The sequence below is a fragment of the Hippocampus guttulatus genome, chromosome 9 (assembly GCF_054856545.1).
Source record: "Hippocampus guttulatus isolate MCC_2025c chromosome 9, RoL_Hgut_1.0, whole genome shotgun sequence".
Classification (NCBI taxonomy): Eukaryota; Metazoa; Chordata; class Actinopteri; order Syngnathiformes; family Syngnathidae; genus Hippocampus; species Hippocampus guttulatus.
In genome coordinates this window covers 18,234,427-18,260,724 of record NC_141269.1, presented here as the reverse complement: position 1 = coordinate 18,260,724, position 26,298 = coordinate 18,234,427, and the positions used below count along the sequence as shown (strand labels likewise).

The window sequence follows — 26,298 nt, the reverse complement described above, 5'->3', positions numbered from 1 at the left end:
GAACGACCACTGCAAACTGCAACCAATAATTAATTTTTCAAATGATACAACTGGAATGGTATTCAGTGGAGTGCAGGCCTCAAGCAAGGTTGTTCTGTAAACAAAAGGAGGGGAAAGCATTAGTGAGCAGTATTTGTCGGTACAGTAGTAGCTACTTTTTTTTTTTTTTTTTTTAGGGGGCGGGGGTGGATAATGGTATCACACATTAGGAACATTCTAGGGCAGGTGGACAAGACTGAAAGAGCAAAAACCAAAAACAATAATCATCTAAGCGTATTTGGATCAGGATTTGCACTAAAAGGGAAACGTGATTGGATTTTTTTCAAGGACAGATATTTAGCTTTGTTTTGGAACAAGGTTGGCCATGCTTTTGTTCCAATACTCAAATAATCAAAAAGGATAGGCAAATATAAACAACATATTTCTTGGCTCATTTTAGAACCAAATTCATGCAGTGTCAAATCTCTGGCTTAACACCATTCATGATTAAAAACGTGTATATACAAAGGTATTTCTAGCACATTTATTTCAGATGTGTGACTCAAACTGGTAGCACTTTGAATTAATCAGCGTCCAAGAAGTAGCTCTCACTTTCAAAATGTTGGCGATCACTGACATAGATGAACATAATTGTACCATTAATATCAGAAGCAAATGTTGATTACATTGCTCGTGCTAATCATTGCCAATCCCACCAGCACTGTTAACGTTTTGATTTACACATAAGCGTTTTGGCCTCAATGTGGTTCTTTCTCCCTGGATCCGAGGCCAACCAAAGCTGCAGAGTCATTGATTATGACACTCTGTGTGTGGGTGGGGGTTGGAGGGATATGTAAATTAACCCCACTATTTTGTAACAATGTGGTGGAAGTACAGAAAAGTTCACTCTCAGTGATTTTTTTTTTTCCCCCAAAATAAGCATTGGTTGTTTTAATTTCAAATGTGACGGTTGGGAAGACACTTCAGAAGCCCAAATGTATACAGACATTAAGAAGGAAACTATAATGCCATGATATGTGAATGTAAATATATATATAATGATAATAGTACAATATTTAAATAAGAAAATAGTGACTGAGAGTGAGAACATAAGCGGCGCAGAAGAATGGATGGATGGATTGCTAGAGCTGAGGTTTCCCTCTATTGCAAAGTCATTTTATCTTAATTTTCATTTCAGATGATTACAATTATATGTCCATGTAAAATACATGCATATATTTTACATTTTAAAGATGTTATGATTTTAATGATCTTTAAGAAGACATGCTTTCATGCCTTAGGAAGCCTCTAAGCCTTGTCTGGTAAAGGGTTAAACATGAAAATAAAAGGTTCGACTGAAGTACTTTTTCTCCGCACAGGCGTCAGACACGTAACTGGAGCGAGGGAGCTGCACTGACGTCAGCCGCCCAACCAATAGCAATACAAAGAGAAGAAGAGGGAATCGAGAGGCACGTGCCCAGCAGAGAGCTTGCTCGTCACTGCGAACTCGAGTGGTGATGAGGTAAAGGCCGTTTTTACCTTCTGCACCTGCTGCACTTTGACAGTAAATACTACTTAGAAAACGCAACGCTTATGACATGAAGCTCTAGAAGTAAATGTTTATTATTCACTGGGGGCTAAATGCATGTTGGAAAAAAAAACTTGCATTTAGCACTTGCACATGTCGCTGTTCACTGAAAAACATGTGCCCATTTTTGTGATTTAAAAACAAAAATACATTGAAGTGGCACTTTTTAAGGCTCTTGAATACTTGACTGACGATGTGCCAAGGTCGCTCGATGCCCCGGGTCCAATGGCTGTTTTTCATGCAACAAAAATATTTTGTTGATACGGTGCGGATGAAGTTTTGGATAAGTGCTTGTCGGAGCAGTAGAAGCTCACTCAGTCAATGATGTCGCCATGCATCCTTGCACAGAAAATTGCCCCCACCCCCCACGAACTGTGTTGTTGTTCATCTATGTATGCCCTATGATTGGCTGGCAACCAGTTCACGGTGTTCCCCGCCTACTGCCCAAAGACAGCTGGGATAGGCTCCGGCATGCCTGCGACCCTTCTGAGGAGAAGTGGATTAGAAAATGGATGGATGGATGCATAGGCTATAACTAAGACTGAAGACATTTTATGTTAACTGTTATGTTGATGGCGGCGCGGGCACCCGCAGCGGCTCCTCTCACTCCTGCGGTTGCGAGGAAAGAAATTTCAACTGTGCTGTATGTTGAACATAGAGTACATTTGACAGTAAAATTGACTTGAACTTGAAATTAAAAGGAACCCTGCGCCATCAAGCATTTTTGTACCATTTTTATATCATCTGACCTGACGTAGACCAAGAAAGAAGTCTAAATTAAACAGTCTCGTCACTTCATGAATTTCACTTTTTGCGGATATTTTTGGCCCAACCATCAAGCACTCAGGAAACACACTATGAATGTGTCCGTCCGTCGCCAGCGAAAAGGGCTCAGAGGTCCATTGGTACTTGATGAATTTATGACATTGATGGACGAAAACCCATGTCAGTCAGTGCTTTTGTCCCTTTTTTAAAAAAGTATTTTTTGGTATTATTTTAAGTTTGTTGTCATTCGTCAGCACACAGGGCGTCCATCAGTGATAGGCCTTTGTCAATACAGTAATGCCCAACTCTGGCTATTAGCTCACTTGTAACGATTTATTACATGAAGCTGGAATTGTGTTTTGTTACGATGCGGCCACATAAGGGTCTCTACTAATTAAAACACAAAGTGACAAACAAAATACTCTCTGCGTTTTGTGTTCAACTAAGCACTTGGAGAACTTCATCAGAATTCCTCAAAGGCTGCACATTATGACCTCCCCACGAGAGCGCGCTTCATCAACCCGCTCGTACTGGACTCCCTTCAGGAACAACATTTTCTTCAGAGATTCTCCACACTAGATCTATTGCTAAATGTTTGCAAGGAGGAAGTGGGATTAAGGTTTTTACGATCAGACTGGAATGGCATAAAGCACTTAATTACCTAATGACCAACAGGTGTGCAGCTGCAGGGGGAGCCCTACAGTGCCACCTGTTGGTACCAAACCGAATCATGACAGTGTGAAATATTTCCCGCAGAAAGGAATTTATTTCATTTATTTTGTTCTGACTTTGGGTGAGAGACTGGTTGCCAGCCAATCGCAGAGTTCATTATACATGACACTATAAAATACTGTACTACTATCATGTACTGTAACTGTAATTAGAGTACAAGGCTATGAAATCCAGATTGCTTCGAACCAGAAGGGCATGAGCAGTAATTGAATAGCATATACAAAATATACCAGACGTGGGCATCGTTAGTCCGTCAGTGAGCTGCCGTCAGTATTTCAGGGCGGCCAAGTCTGTCTAAGTCGTCGGCAGAAGCCAAATGTTAGTCTGACAGAATGCCCACCTCGGGTCTTTACAGCCTGTAAGAAAAACAGTACAGTATATGTAACACAGGAGTGTCACACATGTACACTGTTGAGGCTGTGAAGAGGCGAAGGCTACTTTTTATCGGCATTTACTTGGAGCCTTGCATATTTGACACTACTATGATACCTTGACTTTTTCATAAAACTCATAAAAAGTAACTTTTCATTAAGTTTTTGCACTCATATTCCTTACCACATAGAGAATGACAAATGTACTGTAAATGTGTGCCCGTCTCACTAATATTTAAGAATTCTTACACTTATAGCATAGGTTTGAGTTGTACTGTATTGGCCCAAATATAAGACGGTGTTTTTTGCATTGAAATTAGACTGAAAAGTGGGGGTCGTCTTATATTAGGGGTCTAGACATTATACATATTCACGACGCTAGATGGCGCCAGATATCAATGAAGCAAATGCTGAACTTGACTCCCAGGCCAAAGTGAACCCGTGCCACGAAGGATAAAAATAAAATAGCGGTAGCACGAAGAAGAAAAATAAAAAATAGCGGTAAGAAGGAAAAGAGAAGAAAATAATAGAAGAGATAACAGAAAATGGAGAAATGTAGTGACAATCTGGAGAAAAGTGGGTCGAAGATTGGCCAGGTTCACCGGCAGCTGAGGAAAAGTTGTGATGTAATTTACATTTAAAAAACCATAAGCCATTCATTTATGAATGTGATTGCACTTTAGATTTGAATGAGGCAAAATAACATGCTTTTTCTCTCAAATATATTGTTATAATCATTTGTTTCAGATGTACTGTAATTATTTTCTGTATAAAAATTAATTTGGTGTTCAAAAAGTCTTTTTTCAAACTTGAGTCTTGAAAAAGAGGGGGTCGTCTTATAATCAGGGCCGTCTTATATTCGGGCCAATACGGTATGTATTAAATAGTAACCCTGAAATCAAATTCACTCTCCAGTATTGCAATTCAGAGAGGAAATATTTATCTTTATCCATGACCAGTGTTCTGCAGGTGTGCTGGAGCCTATTTGACTTTGGGCCAGAGGTGGGGTATACCCCGAAGTGGTTCCCACACAATCAAAGGCCACATCGTATACACAAACAACCGATTCCCATCTGCGGACATTATGCTCTTCAATGAACCTAACAGACGTTTTCAAAATGTGGGAGGAAGCTGCAGAACTCAGCAACAACTCACGCAAACACTGGAAAAGGTGTAAATGACGAACAGGGAATCCGGTGCTGAGATTTGAATATCAACCACAGAAGAGTGAGGCAGATGTGAACCTTTTTATTGCAACCAAATCATTTAATTTGAGAAAAATGCAACTTTACGAAACACAATATTGTTGTCGGTGAGTCTACAAAGATTAGACAAGCCGAAGCACTCTTTGGTTAGTGGCCATCACCCAGGGAGAGCAGCTGTGTTTTAGGATTCAATAAAAAAAAAAGAAAGACCCTGTAAGGCAGAAGGGCTCCTCGAGGGACTGAATGAGCTCTCTGCACATCCTCTCTGAATTGCATCAAATATAAGCATCTTCTTCCCATGGCAGTCCCTCAGAGGTGCTGGGTGGGTTATTCTGCTCACAAAGTTTGGATGACGTTACTCTGAAGATACTCCACAGAAATGGAAATAGATGTTCAAGTGTGTTTCCCATTTATTACGGCCAGAGATGGCTAGTAACGCTCTACATCTGCAGCTACATTTACTCAAGTATCATTTGGGATAAATTGTACTTGGAAGAGTAGTAATTGTACTTTTACCTGAGTATGTATGTTCAGAAGAAACAGTACTTTTACTACATTACATTAAAAGACATTCCGGTGTTTATTTTTTATCAATTTTTTTTTTACTGTATACACAATCTTTTTTTTTTTTTTGCTTCCCATATCTACCACTGTTTTAACAACATATTATATTTGCATTTAGTTAGTTTAAACTTTGGCAAAAAAACAAACAACCAAAAAAAACAACCAAAAACAATAAAAATTAAATCCATAAAACAGCTTTTTACCAGCTGAAGATGTCTCCAGACTGAAGGGTTGCATGCCGCAAGCAGACTAGGAGAATCTCATCCATGTTTTTTATCTCCAGGAGACTTCATTATTGCAATGGTCTTCTGACTGAACTGAACTGCCTAAAAAAAAGCATCAACCAACTGCAGCTCATTCAGAATGCTCAGAATGCAACAAAGAGACCAGAACATATTACTCCAGTCATAAAGGCTTTACACTGGCGTCCAGTCAGCTGTAGAATAGATTTTAAGATTCTGTTTACAGGTCTGTAAATCACCGAATGATTTGGGTGCTGAATACATTTAGGCAGGGGTGTCAAACTCGTTTTCGTCGCGGGCCACATTGTAGTGAGAGTTTCCCTCGGAGGGCCATTATGACTGTGAAACTATATAAATGTTGAATCACCTCCTCGTATTATTACATATAAAGTACACAATTAATAGAAATCAAAAGTCAAGGAGAGTAGTTCCCCTGTTGTTCATGTTTCTGTAAAAATAATAATAAAAGAAGAAAATGCTCGCAATCGCTCAGCATGCCTATTTATTACATATGACAACTTGAAATTTTGGTACGGATTTTAGCAAGCGTTATGGAAGTTGACCTGGCTGATTTGCTTTTGCGGGCCACATAAAATGATGCGGCGGGCCAGATCAGGCTCCCGGGCCTTGAGTTTGACACCAGTGCATTAAGGAAATGCAAATGGATGGTTAAACCAGTCGTGGTCAAAATGAGTTACCGGTACTCTCTGCTGTAACGCGGCTCCAGCGAAAGCTATGTAACGAGTGCACTGTATCACACAAGAAAATATTCTGGTGTTTTGCGACAGCATTTCAATAAATTAGCAATTAACATGGCTTCCCGTTTTTCTCTGCGTCTATTCTTCATCATGTGTGCTCTTTGGCTGCCGTGGAGGTGATGATTAGTGTCTTTTGTTTTGTTGACGCCGGACACAAAGCGAACTTTTGCCCTCGCGTCATGTTTCACCACGTTAGCTATCCAGTCGCAGCTCGTAAGTAGCAGACGCATCGCAAGTGGTGTGCAACAAGCAACAGCAGTGAACAGCAAAGTGATGCAGGCGTAAAATTTGGGCAATTCTGTCACAGTGAGGAGTGCGCACGGAAGAGGATACAAAGATGTCATCAATATGCATTGCATTAGTTGAATGGTAGGGTCCAAATTTATTGATGGCAAATCCATATCCAATATTGAATATACTGTTATACCATGTATACCACTCACTCGAAGAGATACCATACCTTTAGTCAGGCTCCAACTGACCTATGACCCTAATGAAGATGAGCAACATAAAAAATAGATGGACAAATGGATGAACTCTCAGGGGTTTTTTTTGTTTTTTTTTACCCTTTTGCTTTATGTGAATGCAATATTCCAGAATAAAAATCAAATCAGTTATATATTTTTGGTCCACACATGCTTATTGCAGACCTTCAGAAAAGCAAAGTGAGCTTTTGTCATGTAAATTTAGGAAGTACCTCTTTAATCACTGCCTCTGTTGTTGACATTATCTCAAAAGGTCGACACTTAGTTTTCCCCTCCCCTCAGGTCAAAAGTCTGTGTCTCATCCTCGACACCATACGATCATTCCTTTTAATGTCCGTAACATAAACCAGTCAGTTTCTGTTCACTTACGCAACATCAACCACACCTCCCTCACCACCCGTACTGCCTCCAACTTTTACTATCGTCTCGTCACTTTCTCTTTTGATTATTGCAACTCTTTACTCTGTGATCTCCCTTATAAATCCCTTCACAAGCTTCAATAGGTCCAGAACTCTTCTTTGTGTAACCCCCCCACAATGGATCCCGGTTTAACTACGAATATATAGTAAACTTTCTCCCCCTCTCCCTCCCTTGTTTCTTTCTGACTTTCGGGTTGAGTGAACGCTGGCGCGTTTTGGCTGCCGCTGCTCAACCCGTATTGTTTTGTGTTATTTGTTATTGTAAAGTGTCCTTGGGTGTCTTGAAAGGCGCTTATAAATAAAATCTATTATTATTATTATTATTATTTAATGAACACAAAAGCCCTCTGAAGTGGTCTGAAATGGTCAGCCCTCTCACCCCGATACTTGAAACCACAAACATTTCTCCTTGTGATGAGCGTACGCTATACTGTACTTGTAGTGACGGCATGTTCACTCATTGAGTGTTTTGTCTTTGCGTGAGTGTGTGTGTGTGTGTGTGTGTGTGTGTGTGTGTGTGTGTGTGTGTGTGTGTGTGTGTGTGTGTGTGTGTGTGTGTGAGTTTTGGGTCAAAGTGCCCCTTTGAACCTCTTGATGAGACAAGGACAGTGTGATGTTCTCATCAACCTTGCTTCCTCTTGACATGTCAAGTCCATAATGAAGGGGCATTATGGACCTGTCTTGTCCTTCTTTTCTCCTTTCATGTGTGGATATTTTTCATTTTGAAACCAGTCCAAACAGCCAAACGAGAATAACAACGATTTTTTTAAAGCATTGTTTACTGTTTTTGTTTTTGTTTTGTAATCCTTGAACTTTAACAGTGATTCTTACAGCACAATGTCGAAAACCATTAAAACCACTCACAGCACAAACTCTGCTTTGTATTGAGTTTGTAATTTTGTAACACACGACTCACTGCTTTCCACTGAATTTTATACATAACTATACACATTTATGGCCATTATTTACATTACCGGTACTCTGAAACTGTCACAGGAGAAAACTGTTTTTGATAATTAGTTCACTTTGCAATCAGCCTGAGCACTGTCAATAAGCCGCAGGTAAGCTGTCAGTGTGGAATACATTGGAAGGAGCGGGAAAAATGAGAATTAGAGCTGTCTGAACAAGAAGAAGACATGGAGGGGAAGAAGCAAGAGGGAGAGGAGGAGGAAGAAAAGTTTATGGAGGAAGGAGCGTCAGAAATAGAATTACTGATGATATTAGAGCTACAATCGTGGACCATGTAATCAACCATGGAATGACTCAGAGGGACGACGTGATGTAGGCTGAGTTGTATTTTGTTAGTTAGGTAGTTAGTTAATTAATTAGTTGGTTAGTTAGTTAGTTAATTAGTTAGTTAGTTTAATTAGTTAGTTAGTTTATTATTTGTCTGTACTTGTCAGTGAACATCAAATTTTCAGTGCAGAGGTTCCAGCCTTCCCGTGTGGAATTTGCATGTTCTCCCCAAGCCTGCGTAGATTTTTTCCACGTACTCAGGTTTCCTCCCACATTCCGAAAACATGTTTGTGTGTGTGTGTGTGTGTGTGTGTGTGTGTGTGTGTGTGTGTGTGTGTGTGCGCGCGTGTGTGTGTGTGTGTGTGTGTGTGTGTGTGTGTGTGTGTGTGTGTGTGTGTGTGCCCTACGATTGGCTGGCAATCAGTTCAGGGTGTACCCCACATCCTGCCCGATGACAGGTGAGAAAGGTTCCAGCACACCCACACCTTCATGAGGATGAACGGCTTGGATAATGGACAAATAGATACGTACTGACTGAACAATGGCTGGAATGAACATTCTTATCCAATTCCAAGCTCGTCTCTAAAGATTTTGAAGTTTTAAAAAGCTCTCAGCATCTTCAACTCAAAACATACAATACTTGATATTCCCTGAAATATCTACTTCTGGTTTTGACAGCTAAAACACAAATATGATAACACCTGAGATAGAATTTGCAACTGTTGTAAAACTGTTGTTATCTAGATATTGCTTCGGGAGTTTGCGGATTTCTTCTCGGTCAATCCTAAATGCGAATAATGAAAAATAATCTTAACGTTGAAGCATTTTGTGCTCATCTTATGGATTACTTCCTATTCATGTCATCTTTTTACCTCGCTGTGTGGCAATCAGTTCTTCTGTCTCGCTCCTGTTTCCAGTTAGTCATGTCAGCCTGATCCCTAGAGAGAAGGACATCTGAAGAAAAAGGAACACTAATCTCTCTTTCGTCCTGCCTTTGTTGCAGATGAGTCAAGCCAGGGTCTCAACCTCCTTCACACCTCAGATTGGATTGGTTCCACCTAGCCGTGGATCCTCGCAATGTGATGCAAGAGGCTCAAACTCACCAAGACAGACCAATGAATTTCTTCCAGATCAGATTGCTGCGCTGCCGGAAATGAGACAGGTCAAGGGGTCGTCGTGATGATTACTACATTGGTAGATGCATTGAGAAACCTGTTATCACTCACCAGCCATTGGTTGTAACAATTGAATGTTTTCTGATGAGCGGGCAGCTGAAAGAAACCTGTTGTGATCTCTCCCCATCTTATTCTTTTGTATTCAAGAGAGCCTGTCTGATGCCTGATTAACGTGATCAAGACCCACAAGCAAATATCTTTGTTAACCAGGAACAAAGTGGTAAACAGCTTGATTGCAAATCCCAATTAGATGACTCTTCGAAATGTCACAACATACTGCCCGAGTGAATTCTTGTAAACGGGTCACTTGGGACAGGTGCAAGAGCGTATACACTCTGTGATGTGTGCACTTTTTAAAAAACAAACAAACATTTAGCTCTTGCTGTTTGAGAAATGAGTGTGAAGCTTGACAACAAAGGGTGATGAGACATCTAATGTGGAAACTCGCTTTGTTTACGTGACTCAGGAGCAAACAATTTGCACACAGCAATCAGGAGTTTGTTGAAGGACAACACGTGAAATCAAACTATCCATTGATGCAGTTGCTTAACTATATTTCCAAGCAACTGAGACAAAACCAAGTGCAACGTGTTGTTGATCCAATAACAACAGGAGTTTGTTGATGGAAATTTGAGCCACATACACATTGCGCTCAATAAAACACTGCCTTTAAAGCAAGAACTAAAAATATTCAGTATAAGATTCTTTATTCGCATTAAAAAATATTTTCTAAGTAGAACATTCTGGAAAAAAACAATTTTTATGCTTCTGCAATGCAATTTTGTAAAGATAAGATAGGAAAACCTTTATTTGTCTCATAATGGGGAAATTCCCTATTTACATCAGCAAAATTATGAAAGGGAGCAAGTAAAAGAAAAAAAGAGTACAGTATATAAATAAATATAAATATGAAATATAAATATACGCATATTAAAATGGGTGAGTCCACGTTTTCACGTCCATCTATTCCAGGGGTGTCAAACTCATATCACATTGTGGGCCACATACGGCCTCGGTCGATGTCAAGTGGGCCAGACCATTAAAATTATACCATACTCTGCTATAATTTTTATAACTTTGTTTTGGTCGAAGGAAGCACAAGAACATTAGGAAAATGTTGAAATTTAATGAACATACAGTATATTTTACAAAACATTTCATGAAGGACCTTAGATTTCCTTAGACAAATGTGCAATTTACTTTTATCATTCACATGTATGCATTGCAACTGATCTCACTGGTTGTACAAAGGCACAAAGCTTTAACAAGTAATTGGTATTGAAAAATATAGTAATGCACTTTAAGATTAAACGATATTTATAAAGAAAGGAATTTTTCAACCATTTACACATTCATTCATTCATTCATTTTCTGAACTGCTTTATCCTCACTAGGGTCGCGGGGGGCGCTGGAGCCTAACCCAGCTATCCTTGGGCAGTAGGAGGGGGACACCCTGAATCAGTTGCCAGCCAATCGCAGGGCACACACAGACGAACAAACATTTGCGCTCACACTCACACCTAGGGACAATTTAGAGTGTTCGATCAGCCAGCCATGCATGTTTTTTGGAAAGTGGGAGGAAACCGGAGTAACCGGAGAAAACCCACGCAGGCCCGGGGAGAAAATGCAAACTCCACACAGGGAGGCCAGAGCTGGAATTGAACCTCTGCACTGTAAAGTCGACGTGCTAACGACTGGACTAACGGGTCGCCCCATTTACACATGCGCATATAATATCTAAATTTAATCCCTGCCTCCACCTTACAAACTAAGGAGAGTGCTATTAAATGTGTAAAGAATAAAGTATTCACATGTCCTTGATAGCGTCTGCTGTATTGGGTGTGTCTCAGTGAGAGATGAAGCGGGTGTTGTCTTCTTCTCTGATCAAAACACTGTGTCCCCTAGCGGATACTCCATGACTTGCACCTTATTAAAAAATTAATTCCGTGTCTTTTATACATTTTTTCACTTTAAAATTATGATGGAACCTCCTTGGGCGCCGGTTCCGGACCGCGGGCCGTATGTTTGACACCCCTGGTCTATTCAATGAGCGCCGGTACCTCTCCTTCTTGCAGCACGGGTGTATCAGTCTCTGGCTGAAGGAACTGCCGAGTGCTATCAGGGTGGCCTGAGGGTGTGGCAGGGTCTGTCCATCATAGCTTTTAGTTTAGCTAGCATCCTCCTTTTGCCCACCTCCTCCAGAGTGTCCAGGAAGCATCCCAGGACAGAACTGGCCCTCCTGACCAGTCGGTCAAGTCTCTCTCTGTCCCGGGCTGAGATGCTGCCTGACAAGCCGGCTATGCCATAATGAATGGCTGAGGCCACCGCAGAGTCATAGAAGGCCTTAAGGAGTGACCCCTGAACTCCAAAAGACCTGATCAGAGCATCCGTGTTGTTAGACCACTCTAGTTTATTGTTGAGAAGAACACTCGGGTACTTGTAGGAGGTCACCCTCTCTATCCCCGTACCCTGGATGTTCATCGGTGCAGGTGAAGACAGTTTCCTGCAGAAATCCACAACCAACTCCTTAGTTTTCCTGGGGTTGATCTGGAGGTGGTTCTGCAGGCACCAGTCCACGAAGTCCTCCATCAGTCCCCTGTAGTCCTGATCATCTCTGTTCGTAATGAGGCCAACGATTGAGGAGTCATCAGAGAACTCTCTGAAGGTGGCAGGTTGGAGTGACGTCGTTGAAGTCCGAGGTGTAGAGAGTAAACAGAAATGGAGCCAGGATAGTCCCCTGTCCGACTCACAGCCCTCTGCTCTCATGTACTTTGGCCAGTTTGTGAGGTAATCTGTAATCCATGATATGAGGTGGTGGTCCACTCCGGCGTGCTGCAGCTTGTCTCCCAGCAGGTTGGGCTAGATGGTGTTGAATAACTATATAAGTAAAGACTGTATCCACAATGTTACTTCTATTTTTGTATCTATACCTGCGATGCAATATGACACCTCATAACAAAGAACTCTCAGAGAATCTGAAACCGCAAAAGAAAATAAAAGACAGGGCTTGTACTAAAGAAGTTGAGTGCGCATTATATCAGCATTATACCAAGCGGTTGCCGATGGAAAGTTGACACGTGTCCTTCCAGCATCGTTGCAGAGAATGAATGGCCTGTCAGTGCTCACTTTGTGTGCCCTGCGATTGGCAAATAGTTCAGGCTGTACCCTGCTGGGATTGGCTCCAGCACAGCAGCGACCGTCGTGAGGATAAGCGGATCAGGTATTGGATGGCTGGCCAGACAGATACATATAATCTAAGTCAATTAAATGGAATAGGAATGATGTATTTAACTTTAAAATACATTTTTTTGCTTGCAAGTAAAGCAAGCAAAGCTAGCAAAGACTAGTTGACACTGGCAATGTTTTTTAAAGGGATCATCCAGCTGGGATGGCCCATTATTCATTCAAAAACTACTTTTTCATGTCATTTTTGATCAGGAAAATGACATTAGCTTGCATTTCCTAGTTTATCAATTTGTTTTATTTAAGTCCAAGATGGTGCCCGAATAGGCAGCCAATGGCAAGTGCTCTAAAGAGCCTGGCTTTTTTTGTGTGTTGTTTTTGTGTTTTGTTGTGTCACATTGTGTTTGTTGTTACGTCGCATGGACCTGATGTTGATTGTTTTTCAGCATTTTTTGGCCACGACATTTGTCAAAGGAGAAGACTCTGCGCTTGGTGGTTGCGCCTTCTTGGCTTCACATGTATACCAGCACTGATTTTGATTGAGAGGAATGTCGGTGCCATTTGACTGTCGTTGCTGGACAGCCCCGGGGCACTTGTGTTTTTTTGCGCCTGAAGTGGGCAGCATTTTTCACAGCCCTGCTTTGTTCAGCGGAAAGGTCGGTGCTGTTGGACAGTCTGCGGCTGAATGGATGAATGACTTGGGGAGCTGACGATGAGAAGAACGGAGCGTCAGCGCAGAGCGCCGATGCGTATGTGGAACTGGGAGTCGCGACTTGGAATTGAAGCGGATTTACATGAGACAGGAGATAATAATAATAATAATAATAATAATAATAATACATTTTATTTATAAGCGCCTTTCAAGACACCCAAGGACACTTTACAATAACAAAAAACACAAAACAACATGGGTTGAGCAGCGGCAGCCAAAACGCGCCAGCGTTCACTCAACCTGGAAGTCAGAAAGAAACCACAAGGGAGGGAGAGGGGGAGAAAAAAACCCACGCTCAAACTACCCTCCTTTTGAGGAGAATTTGAATGAGGCAAAAAACTCCTGCACAAGCATATGACAGTTACAACAGGTCACAAGACATAAACAATGAAGACGGTGAAACAAGGGAATGTATGAAGGAGGGGGTGATGGTGGGGGACTAGCTTCCATGCCTACTTTCATCAGGGGAAGGTCGAGATCGCAGATGTTGTTTTGGTAGCAGGCTGCCCAAGAATTTAAGACAGCCTTGAGTCCGTGGCTTATGTCTCTTTAGTGGCGTCGATCAGCCAAATCCGTGATTTCAGTCAATATTTGAGCACGGATTCCAGTTTCTCCAAGTTCTTGACCATCTTGCAGAGACGCTCCAAAACCGCAACAATTTGTGGTTGAGCACAGTCTGAGTCTGAGTGTTGGACATCCGCACTATGCCGTCCTTAGATCGGCAGCCTCTTCACTTCCAATAGAGCCGCTCCCGTCGGTTGAATTTTGCGATAGATCAGAAAACTGCTAACACCAAACAGCAGTATACCTGTTATCGGAAGGCCGATAATGTAGATGTCATCCACATCCTCAACAGACAGTCTTGACAGGCACACCATTCTCCGCTTCCTCCAAGGAACTAGGGTGTACCCAGCAGCAAAAGTCCCCGAGGGGCAAGTAGGCTCCCCACTGCCTGCTCTCTCATCGAGAAAATTTGTCGATGGCATCGAGAGACCAGCCAACCAATTCCATGTTTGTTTTTAGGATGAAAATACGACAGGAGGCTAGGAAAAGTCAGACAAAGACAGCACATGGACTGAGTGGCGAGCAGGGAAGGGTGGGGGTGGGGGTGGGGGGGACAGGAGCAGAAAGAAAAAGCGTCAGCCTTCGTCGAGAGCCAAGCAAGAAGCCAATGAAGATGTGAGCCAATCTCTTTTTTCGTCAATGGGCGCTATAGCTTCTTGTTTGCTTTCAAAACTTAGCTTGTAGCAGACGTGCACATTTTCAGCATGACGTCCCTGATCCACTGTTGAAAGGACACTTTGATCCTCTCCTCTTTCATCTATAACTGCTTCAAACAGCAAAGAGTATGCAGAAAAGTGGTTCAGATTGAATGACTGCCTGTGTCTTATGCGTTGTGTTGTATTATTTTGTTGTAATGTTATTATGACTCCAAGATGGCACCCCGAGAGTGGCTGTCTTTACAGCAGCTCCTATACTTTTTGTTCTTCTACTTTCTTCCTTTCATAGCTTTGCTGCTGTAAATTGGGAATGTCTCCATTGTGAGACGAATAAAGGTTTTCTTATTCTTATTGTTTTGCAGAGGAGCGGCACGGTGGACACCTGGCTAGCACGTCGGCCTCACAGTGCAGAGGTGCAAGGTTTGATTCCGGCCTTGGCCTTCCCTTTGTGGAGTTTGCATGTTCTCCCCTTTCCTGCTTGGGTTTTCTTCGGGTACTACGGTTTCCTCTCACATTCCAAAAACATGCATGGCAGGTTAATGGAACACTAAATTGTCCAAAGGTGTGAGTGTGAGCGCGAATGGTTGTTCGTCTCTGTGTGCTCAACCAATTCAGCATGTACCCCGCCTACTGCCCGAAGACAGCTGGGATAGGCTCTAGCACGCCCGTGCCCCTCATAAGGATAAGCAGATTAAAAAATGGATGGATGGATGGATGGATGGATGGATGGATGGATGGATGGATGGATGGATGGATGGATGGACTCACAAAACTCCTTATCGTGAGCTTCATAGCCACACCCCCTCCTTCTTCTCATGTCTTGGTGGGAATCAGCGGAGGAGTCAGATACAATTTGTCCATTCAAAATCATTGTACACTGTGCATAATGGGCAAACAAGGCTCTTAATCAGCACAGAATTTATGTGAACACCTCTAGTTATGCCCGCTTCAACCTCTGAAATTATCACGATGAACCTCTCCATGGCTCACTTATTAGATCATGAGGAAATGAGCATCATAATAATCTTTCTAAAAATTTGATGACAGAGTGCAATTACAAAATAAATGTAGAATTGTCTCTGACTCAAACCCACAGAAAGTGCAGTTCTTATCTAACTCAGTGAATTTGGAAATTGAATTACTGCAAGGATAAATGTCGTGAAGCATTTTAGATTGAAGCTCTAATTTTAATTGAGATGCAGAATTGAAAGGAGTATAACTATTTTCTACACCAATTTATGTCATTACATTCCGTGTAGAATTTACTTTGAGGACATTTTTGTATTATAGCTGCAACACATATTCATAATATGTTTATTTGTGCAATTTTTAATAAATATACAAATCCCTCTGTGTGATAGTGTTTGAGTCTTTATATCCTGAGATGTCAGATGACATTTCATCAACTCAAGAATACTGAGAAGGACGGCATTTACAAGACACTTAAACTCAATGAATTTGAATGGAAAGGACTTTGTTTTCAAAAAAGATGTTATAACTATAAATCTTATCTTTACTTGAAAAAAAACCCCGAAACATAAATTATATCTCTCTCAATCCAGACTCTATTGAATCGAGTTTTATATTGATGGTAATAATTGCTATTGTTACAAAATAACTTCTTTATGAGGAGAACATTAATGCACATGACATAATTTCCACGCTATTCAGGCCTGTTGATGACGTTTGGAAAGTTTTACTGGAAAATTTGTAATCCCAAAATTACAACGCGCTAAAAAAATGTTCGACCGCCAACTGTTTTAAATATATTATGTGGGAAAAAAAATCCAGATTGATATTGGTCCCCGCAGAAGATGATTTTTTAAAATAATCTTTATTGAACAAGTCAGAATACAATTCTCAGTAAACAGAAAACAAAACGAACATGTTATTAATACATACATATATTACAAACGTTTAAACAAAACCCCGCAGAAGATGAATGTGGAACCGGAACCACAGTTGTGACGTCATGACGGTATCGTGTCAACAGTGCATTGTGGGTCGAACCCAAGATGGCTGCGCCCTTGCAGGAGTGCTGATGAATTGGTTCTGCGGTGAATTTCTTGGACTTGTCTGTGCTTTTCGTGAAATCCGGTGCAAGAAACTGCCTGGTAGCAACCTGGCTTGCGGCAGAGGACCATACGAGCCGAGTCGTCGTTGAGTGTGTGCAGTGGCTCGCGTGGCTGTGGCTGACTGTCCGTGTGAAGATGGGCCTCGTCTCCAGCCCCTTCCCATAGCGAAGAGCCGTGGGGAGAGGAGCCAGAGATTCCCCTGCAAACATACACCCGTTCAACTTGGATTTGACGGGTTTGACATACTGTATAGGCTGTGGACGCTGTCTTACAATTTTCTCACCGGCATTGTTTGTGCAACGGTATCCGTCATCGTTCGGAGACGAAGAGCTTCCCCAGGCCGGCAGGATCGTCCTTCCACACTGAGGTCTGCACATATCTGCACGCTGCGTGGTCACATCTGCATTTCTCTGTCTTTTTGTGATACGGCTAAACTCGCGTATTCGGTGGCAGAAAGACCTATCAAATGAAGCTTTCGAACGCAGCTAACGTTTGCCTAGCCAGCACGGTCTCACCTGTGACAATCATGTCAGCGTTGACTTCGCGTTTTAAAGCAATTCCAGTTTGTGAGAGTAACCTTCATTATTTTAATTTTCCTATTCATTTACCAAAACAATTCTGCCTTTGTACTAACAATGCTGCTGCAATGAACAAAGTCAGCATCCAGCCATTTGGCTGTTAACGTGCGCGTTTCCATTCACAATCAGGCAAATGTGTGCATTTGGGTCATTTTGAATGGACAAATATAGACATTCCGATAAATGTAATTTTTTTCCTACATCGTTTGAATTTGGAGCATTCTGATTCAGATTCTGGTTCTTAAATTCGGTTCTGATCCCGATTATGAAAAAATGGGAGTATTAATCGGAGATATTTTTAGAATGAAATCTTAAGAACTTGAGTTCTTTAATTTCATGAACTTTTTCTGTTTGTGAACTTCCCGTGTATTTATTGCGATCCTACGAACTTGAATTTTTCACACAATAGCTTTGTTTTTGAGAACCTCAAGAAAAACTAATGAAGGTATCAGGTACCTAAAGCATGAGTTATACACAGAGCCAGTGAATGGTTAAATAGTGCGAGAGGCACAACACAGATCTGTGCATTCAACAGTTGGCATAATGAAACATGTCTCCAGTAGAGTCGCCAAAAAAATGCACGTAACATGAAAAGTTTGTAAAAACGGTCATTCGTAACTTGAGGTTCCAGTAATGCACTCTAATGAGTTGAATGGGGCTTTCTGTGCAGGGTTGATACGTTCTCCCCCTTCCTGCTTGGGCTCTCCTTCTTTTGACTACAGTAGTCTAAAGACTTGTATATTTTGTTGAGATGTAATCTCACAACACTGTTGACACTGTTCATAGTCTGTCCTGAGGCATCTAGGAAAGGCTCCACCTTTCCTATGACCCCGAACTGGAGAAGCTTAAAATGGAAGGATAGAATGTTAGTTTAGTAGTCCAGCTGTAGCCAACGTGATGTGTGTTCCTGACATGAATATGTTCTTCCTTGTAGGGTCCTCATGAAAATGGATGCAGACTTGCTACATTCACCAGCTGTGGGCTTCGCTGAGGAGGAAGCTGACATGAATGACTGGGAGCTGCCCCTGGCCTTCATGAAGAAACGCCACTCGGAGAAAATCGAGGGATCGAAGGCCCTTGCACAGAGCTGGAGGATGAAAGACAGGGTAAATAATCTCCCTGTCTCCTCTCAGAGTCTGTGCTGTATTCTTGTGTGTGGCTGCAGGGCCGCCTCGCCCCGCAGCTCTTGCTCGTAAAATTGGTCAGGATGTTTCTTTCGGCAGTATGGTAGAGTTGTGCTTAGCCTGTTGGCCTCACAGTCAAGAGATCTTATGAAGATATATTATAAAAGGTGCTGATCCCTACACTCTTAACGTTTTGCCTAAATATGTCAACGGAATTACCCATACAGAAGATGGCACATCAATGTCTCCAACTTCAGGCTTTTGAGGCACGACTTGTAACGTCACAGTGCAGAGGTACCGGGTTCAATTCCAGCTCCGGCCTCCCTGTGTGGAGTTTGCATGTTCTCCCCGGGTCTGCATGGTTTTTCTCCGGGTACTCTGGTTTATTCCCACATTCCAAAAACATACATGGCAGGCTGATTGAACACTCTAAATTGTCCCTAATTGTGAGTGTGAGCACGGATGGTTGTTCGTCTGTGTGTGCCCTGCGATTGGCTGGCCACCGGTTCAGGGTGTCCCCTGCCTACTGCCCGAAGACGGCTGGGATAGGCTCCAGCACCCCCCATGACCATGTGAGGATAAAGCGGATCGGAAAATGAATAAATGGATGGATTCCAGGTCTTTAGTTTTGCCAGATAAATGTAGAAATTGTTATTCAGTGTCTTAACCCTGGAGAACCGACGGGGTCAAATTTGCCCCCTATAAATTCTGGTACTCAAATGCCACCCTTAAATCCCAAACGGTCAAATTTGGCCCTAATCCTAAATTAGGATTAAAGCATTGAATTATTGGAAAAACATATTTTGGTGTTCAGGGAACATACAGCAGTCATTTAATATATAATTCGTCATTTTCCAAAGAAGAAAAGGGTTCTTGGGTTCTCCAGGGTTAAAAAAAAGGAGACTGGAACTCTTACGGGTAAAGCCTGAAATAAGAAGAGGAGTCTTGGGACTGCATTCATTTTGACTGTCTCTACTCTGCCAAATAAAAAGAGGGGGAGGACCTCCCAGCATGTCAGGTCAGACACTTCTTATTTGTGTCGCTAACTTACCATGGTAAGCCTTGAACAATTCCCTATGATCTCCAAATGCTGAAATCTTTGTTTAGTCCAGCGAAATGAGAATTTTGTATTTAATTCTATTGCTCAATTTCTTGACCTCATTGGCTCAAATTTTTTTGGTTCATTTTGTATCCCGAGATTGCCTCGTATTCACGAGTGCCGGTACTTATTTAAGTGGATGTTTCATGAACTATGACCTTCTCTAATTGGCTCAACTAATCCTGTCGCTTCCTTGTCTGTCAATCTAACCTTTTTCAAGAGACTTGACAATCTATTTGTCACTTTTCTTAGATTCTTGGGCTAAACCTTTCCACAATTGTTCATACTGTGTGTGCCCTGCGATTTATCATATTTTGCAAATGCCTGTGCTATCTCTTTTGGGTGTCTCCGAATCTTACGGTTTTCTGGGTGCCTAATTTCAGGGACTATCCAATTGGATTGCACCTTCCGAAGTTGGAAGGCCAGCAATCTACTTGTCTTATTTCCCATTTTGTAGAAATTTTCTACTTAAAAACCTGAGGGCCCCCGAGGCTTTGTACGTCAACATCTCATCCAATATCAGCCTGGCGTCTTGCAACTTTTTGAGTGTTTTCTTTCTTTTACGTTCCTTCTCCAATTATTCAGTTTCATTCCTCAATTCAACTTGTTTAACTAGCCTCTGTTTCTTGAGACGGGATCCCAGAGATATCATCTCCCTTCTCATTGTGGCCTTGCTTGCATCCCATAGCACTGAGGGAGAAACAGTGCGATTGTTATTCATGGCAGCATACTCAGCCACGGCTGATTTAATTTCCTGTTTCATATGAGCATCTGTTACTAAAGAAACATTAAGTTTCCAATATTTAAAAGTACTATCAGCCCTTAAATTCATTGCCATAGTAACTAACTGGGCTGCGATCAGAAATTATTGATGCTATAGCTTCTCACCCTGTAAATGTGGGGTTTTGAAATTAAAAAGTAGTGTATTCTCGAATAACTTCCATGCACTTATGACATGAATGTGACATTTTTGTCTCTTGGATTGAAATACATCCACCAAACCCAATTCTCCTGTAACATTTCAGAACATTTTTGACTTTGGAGATTGGGGCTTTGTTGTTGTGGGTCATCTCTCTGATTTGTTATCGAGTGTACAATTGGACTCTGCCCCCCCTAAAAATGACACCATCTCCTCCCTCTGCCAGAAGGGCTCCATATTTTTTTTCCATGAAAGTGAGGGCAATTTTCATTTGATGCATGTACTGTATATTAAGGATAGTTTAATTTCTGTCTTGTTATTGTTCTAACCACCATCACATGCCGGCCCTCTGTATCTTGAAAGATCTTTTCATTACTAGAATGTAATATAGTAATGTAATGATAGCCACTCTGCGTGCGAGGCCCCATTCACTTGAATGAGAGAGGCGGCCAAGCCTCCCTTGGCGTCACCTGGGCCGACGGCCGTGGCACTGACTCGGGGGTGGCCGTGCATTTTGCATTTTAACTATACTTTTTCCTTTGCTGCTGGATGCTATTATCGGGTGGATGAAGCAACATTGGATTACAGTACAAATAGATTCTGGCACATTTTCACTGTACTTTGAACATCCCGGACAAGATAGCCTTCCAGCGGGATTGTTGTCGGGTCAGACAGATGTAGAAGGACAGTCTATGGCAAAGCTTATCGCTAATAGCGAAGATAAGTGGTTCAGAAAATGGATGGATGAAAAGCAAACACTGTATCACTATTGTACTTGTTGGAATACAAATGGCCTTGGCCCGTTTAAGTGGAATGCAGCTTTGATGAGTGATAGTTTTAATGACTCATTTTTACTTTGATCCTTGAAAATGTCTTCACATAGGCCTGATTACTGTATCGACTTATCGTTTGATGAGAAAAAAATGACAACAATTTTTTTTGCACTTGATATATGATCATTTGCATGCCTTTTTGTTTACATACTGTACATCATCAACATTCACTTGCGCCACAACTCCCCTCTCCCCTCTACTGTCTGTCAGCTTGTTCGTTGCTGACAGAGTTGGCACGCGCAAGCAAGCACACTTACATACGCTAGTGGTGGAACGGCTTTTGCAAAACGGTTCAGGTCGACTGACCCAGTTCAGTTCCCATTAATGTTCATCAGTTTAAATGGTGTCAATGTACTGTACGTTCTGGTAATTTTATTAAGGTACTTTTTTTCCCCCCTGCCTTGCTTTGGAATGTCATTAACTGTTGTGTTTTTCCTTGCTTATGTGAAGCAATTAGAATTAGAATTATTATTAGAATTAGAATTAGAATCCCAATTTACAGCAGCTACGTAATATGTGCTACATAAATAAAACTGCCTTGCCTTGCATGTCTTATCCATTCATGGGCACGCGCAGTGAGGCACAGCTGTGTACAGTAGCGATAATAATAGCCAAGTAGTGCTAATGCTTACCATAGTTCAACTAACAGCTGTTGTCTACTGTTCTCTTTTTGTACTCTTTCATTACTTTTATTTATGCACTATTGCTTCTGCAAACATTTGCTACGCCCACCAAGATCGTAAAAAATCTGGTGACAGACACCAGAAACCCTTTTTGAGTGGCAGAATTGACAGCGAGACCAGCGTAATGATGATTGGCAGTTCTCTGGATTGAACTTCCCACAAGCCAGAAAGAGACTCCTTTGTCATCTCCAAAGAGGATGCTGGTTTGCTTCCAAAGAGGGAGAGACCCTGGAGACACATCTTTCAGCGACATTTGACATTCAACAGGACAACTGCAGAAACTGCAAATGCCTTCTTTGTGTGAACGCCCTAGGATAATTCAATTACAAATCCTCATGTATATGCAATTTTGTGAAGAAAGAACCCAACTAGATATTGGGAATGTTTTATTTTTGTTTTTGTTTCATGTCTTATTACGTTCTTCAGCATGCAGGTAGAGGAAGAACAACACATAATTACAATACGTGATTTCATTACGTAATTACATTTTAATTACATTTCGTATTATTTTTCAAATATGTACCGTATTGTCCGCACGAAAAGGCACACCCAAAAGTCTTCCATTTTCTTAAAAGGTCACAGTGCGCCTTAAAATCTGTTGCGCCTTGTGTATGGTCATTACGGTAATATGTCAACCCCAAAATGGCTCCTTGCTGGAGACATGCAATAGAACACGGAAATAGAATAGCGGCAAGAGAGTTCAACGTTATCGAGTCAGTGTTATAACTTGCTGTTGGTTCAGTGAACTGTGTCGCTGCTTTATTAAATAAGTTTTTGTTGCAGCTCCAAAAACAGGAGAGCTTTGGTGTTGGTTTTTTAAAAGGTACACTTTATTAATGGTTTTCACAGTCTCAACAAATACAGGTACGTCTTTGTCCGTCTCCATGCCTTCTTTTCTTCCGTTGGAATCGAGAGGCGTTCATGACCGCCTCCGAAAAACATAAATTAACGAATCCTTCAATGAAACTACGAAAATTGAAAATAATGCATCAAAACAGAAAATCAATCAAGGAAATCTCAAAATAAATTCTATAGCCCCCCTACAGAATTTATTTTGTGATTTCCTCGTTTGTGAATACACAACAAAGGAATAAACACTTCTGAGACAGTCCAGTCTCCTACATTTTACTGACGTCTGATCCTTCTGTTTGCATTTCCTTGAGCACAGCTCCATCTAGTGGATGCATTGTAGATTGCTTCTTATAATCCGGTGTGTCCAATATATGAAAAAAATGACAAAATACGCCATTCATTGAAGATGCGCCTCATAATTCAGTGCGCCTTTTAGTGTGGAAAATACTGCATTAAATGCAAAGTATACTTTCTGGTTTCACAGAGAATCCTCATGTGCAAGAAGTGGAAGGTTTTCTTTTCAAAAGCAGGCAGCCATAATGAAAAATTATAAATGTTATGCCGGTGCTTGCTAAATAATCATTTTCCATAATACAGTATTGGTTATCATTATTGGTATCGAATATTGTTGTTACCAGGTTGGTTGCTGAGGTGTTAATGAACTTGGGGATGTGGGATTCCATTCATTGATGAATAATACAAAGCACATCACTCTAAACGTGTCGGTGCTCTTGGTAGTCCACCTTGCTGCCTGTCGTATTTTTAATGCCTCACAAATTCAAAACATTATCTGAATGATCATGAGGAATGCCACGTATCCATTTAAAAAATTCGAAAAAGAGTATAACATTTTCATTTTAACATCCCTCTGCAGCAATGTACTTGTATGGACAGTATTGATTTAAAAAGTTAGGAAGTCTGTAGGCGTATATAGGAGCTGAAATGACTCATCCTGGAATTTTTCCAATAGGTTTTCATGACTCATAACTTGATGGCAGTGATCTACTAGTTAGTGAAGCCAATGTTTCCCTTCACAGAACATTGACGAGGAGTTGTGCTCTTTGAAAATAGGTTATTTGTGGCATTCACTATTTCTTCATTAGATAGCAAGATTGATGGATGCATAGATACCCTCTCAACCCAATCAATACATAGGCCCAAGCCACTGGCCTCAATTGAGGCATTAAACAGTCTAATTGCTGTTGGAACAAAGTACCTTATGAAGCATTCAGAGCGTGAATATTTTGAGATGAAAAGGGGGGGATGGTGTTGTCCATAAGGGCACTTAACTTGTCCTTCATCCGCCTCTCCACGGCCGTCTGATGACGGTCAAGGCTCATCCTGAGCACGGAGCCAACCTTCTTAACCAGTTCGTCCAGCCTGCTGGTGTCCTTCTCTACAACCCTGAAAATAAAACTATGCTTCCATGTGGGGTTGCCATTCCTTCCCAGCTGTTTAGGGCTATTCATATGTAGCTTAGGCCTTGTAATTGCTTGAGATGATTTCAGAATGTAGCCACAAGCGGGCACAAGCCAGTGTCTTATTGTGCCAATCCCTAGCCCGGATAAATACGGGATTGTGTCAGGAAGAGCATCCGACGTAAAATTTTGGCCAAAACAAACATGTGAATCAAACCTTCGAATTTCATACCAGATCGGTCGAGGCCCGGGTTAACAACGACCGCCATCGGCGCTGTTGACTTACAGGGTGCCGGTGGAAAATGGACTACTGTTGGTCGTAGAAGGAGTGGGGGAAGGTGTGTCCATAGGAAGAAAGAGAAGTGGAACGCCAATAGTACAGGACTGAGAGTAGGGATTTTGAACGTTGGAACTAAGACAGGTAAAGGTAGAGAGTTGGTTGACATACTGTGTGTTCAGTAGACCAGCTGGAAAGGTAGCAAGGCGAGAAGCTTAGAATCGGGGTTCAAGTTGTTCTATCATGGTGTAGCTAGGAAGAGAAATGGAGTCGGAGTTACATTGAAGGAGGAGTTTGTTAGGAATGAATGAGTACATCAGAGCGACAACTCATGTTAGAGGTTTTGGAGAGAAATTCGGACAGGCCAAACTGAGATGGTTTGGACATGCCCAAAGGAGAGAGGGTGAATATATTTGGAGAAAAGACGCTGAGTCTTGAACTGCCAGGCAGGAAGCCGAGAGGAAGACCAAAGAGGAGGTTGATGGATGTAGTGAAAGAGGACACGAAGGTAGCTGGTGTGAGAGAAGAGGATGCACAAAATGGGGTGAGATGGAGGCAACTGATTCGCTGTGGCGACCCCTGAAGGGAAAACCCGAAACGAAAAGATTTCAGACATTGAGTCAGATAGCAGTGAAAGGCTTATGTGTGGGCTGTAAATGGCATTCAGATTCTGCTGTTGCAGGCATGTATGCACAAACACGATATACATTGCTTTCACAACATGAAGGTGAAGTGGCAGGCTGCACAATTGTTTTACCTGTTGGTTAAAATTGCCTGCCGTTGGGGCAACAGCCATGTCATGAGGTGTGTGTGTGTGTGTGTGTGTGTGTGTTTGCAGTCATTCTCTTTTATGTCTTGCACTCCATGCTCATTGCGATTACGTGTGCAGTCACTTTGCTTGCCATGTAATCGCTTTAAGGTTTCAGCTATAGGCGGAAGTCAGGGCTGTAGTTTAACAAAAATATAAGAACGTTTTTCTCTTACTATGCATGTTGCTTCGCACCTTAGTGCAGGGACTTCTGGCATTCCTTTTCTTGAACATACTCTTCAAAACTGGCTTGCATTCCGTTGTTGCCACTCGAAGCATGCACTGTCTGCATGCAAGCTGCAGCGGTTACTTACTACTCGGGTCAGCTTGCCACATCGGGCAAGCTTTTTTCCCCCAAGATCGATTTTTGAAGCGACCAACCTCCCACGATCGACCAGATCGTGCACATGCAAGCACATATCCATGCACTCACGCCATGATGAGCAACAGCCGGAACGGCCCAAACATGAACGAAACCGAAACACACAAACATACAAACACACAAATCTTTTTTTACCCCCCATTTCCTCCTCCCACCCCTCGCGGTTTACTTGGGACCGGTCAGCTGGCTTCCCGTCGAATGCGATCGACCTATTGGGCACTCCTGCCTTAAAATCAGAGGTAATTCGCTAACTAGCTTAGTGCTTAGTGCCGTAGCGCGTTGTTGTCATCTGACTGGTTGCCCTGTATGTCATTCAAGTAACGGGATTGATGATAGGCTGACATAGTAAGTTCTGTGTACTTAGTGCCGTTGTTTGAATGTCAGCGCCACCACCTGAGGCATTTTCGACGCTTGTTATGTGAAAGTCCGGGAACCGCATTGAACCAGCCAAAGAGCCGCATGCGGTTCACGAGCCGCAGATTGGCCACCCCTGGTCTAAGTTTTAAAAGCGAACTCAAAGCTCTTCAAATGTCGCAGCCTTCTTACTAATGAATGATTTTCTGAGACCGTTCTGTTCAATCCCTTTAAATTTAAAACAGAAATAAACGTGAGGGCC

General features: G+C 41.9%; 1 protein-coding gene and 1 long non-coding RNA gene across 3 annotated transcripts in view; both read left to right on the top strand.

The window, feature by feature from the left end:
- The first annotated feature begins 1,358 nt into the window (after positions 1 to 1,358).
- LOC147200657 (uncharacterized) lies at positions 1,359 to 15,987 on the top strand. The gene is made up of 3 exons (XR_015101892.1): positions 1,359 to 1,501; positions 9,348 to 9,506; positions 14,997 to 15,987. It is a non-coding gene; the product is annotated as an uncharacterized LOC147200657 (long non-coding RNA).
- An 821-nt stretch (positions 15,988 to 16,808) lies between these two features.
- rptor (regulatory associated protein of MTOR, complex 1) overlaps positions 16,809 to 26,298 on the top strand; it is a 163,999-nt gene continuing 154,509 nt past the window's right edge. The window contains exons 1-2 of one of the 2 annotated variants that reach the window (XM_086120522.1): positions 16,809 to 17,076; positions 18,222 to 18,393. In XM_086120522.1, the coding sequence (XP_085976648.1) occupies positions 18,229 to 18,393 (165 nt within the window). In that variant the 5' untranslated portion in view covers positions 16,809 to 17,076; positions 18,222 to 18,228. The remainder of the gene's footprint in view (positions 17,077 to 18,221; positions 18,394 to 26,298) is intronic. The other variant, XM_086120521.1, reaches the window with a different exon arrangement.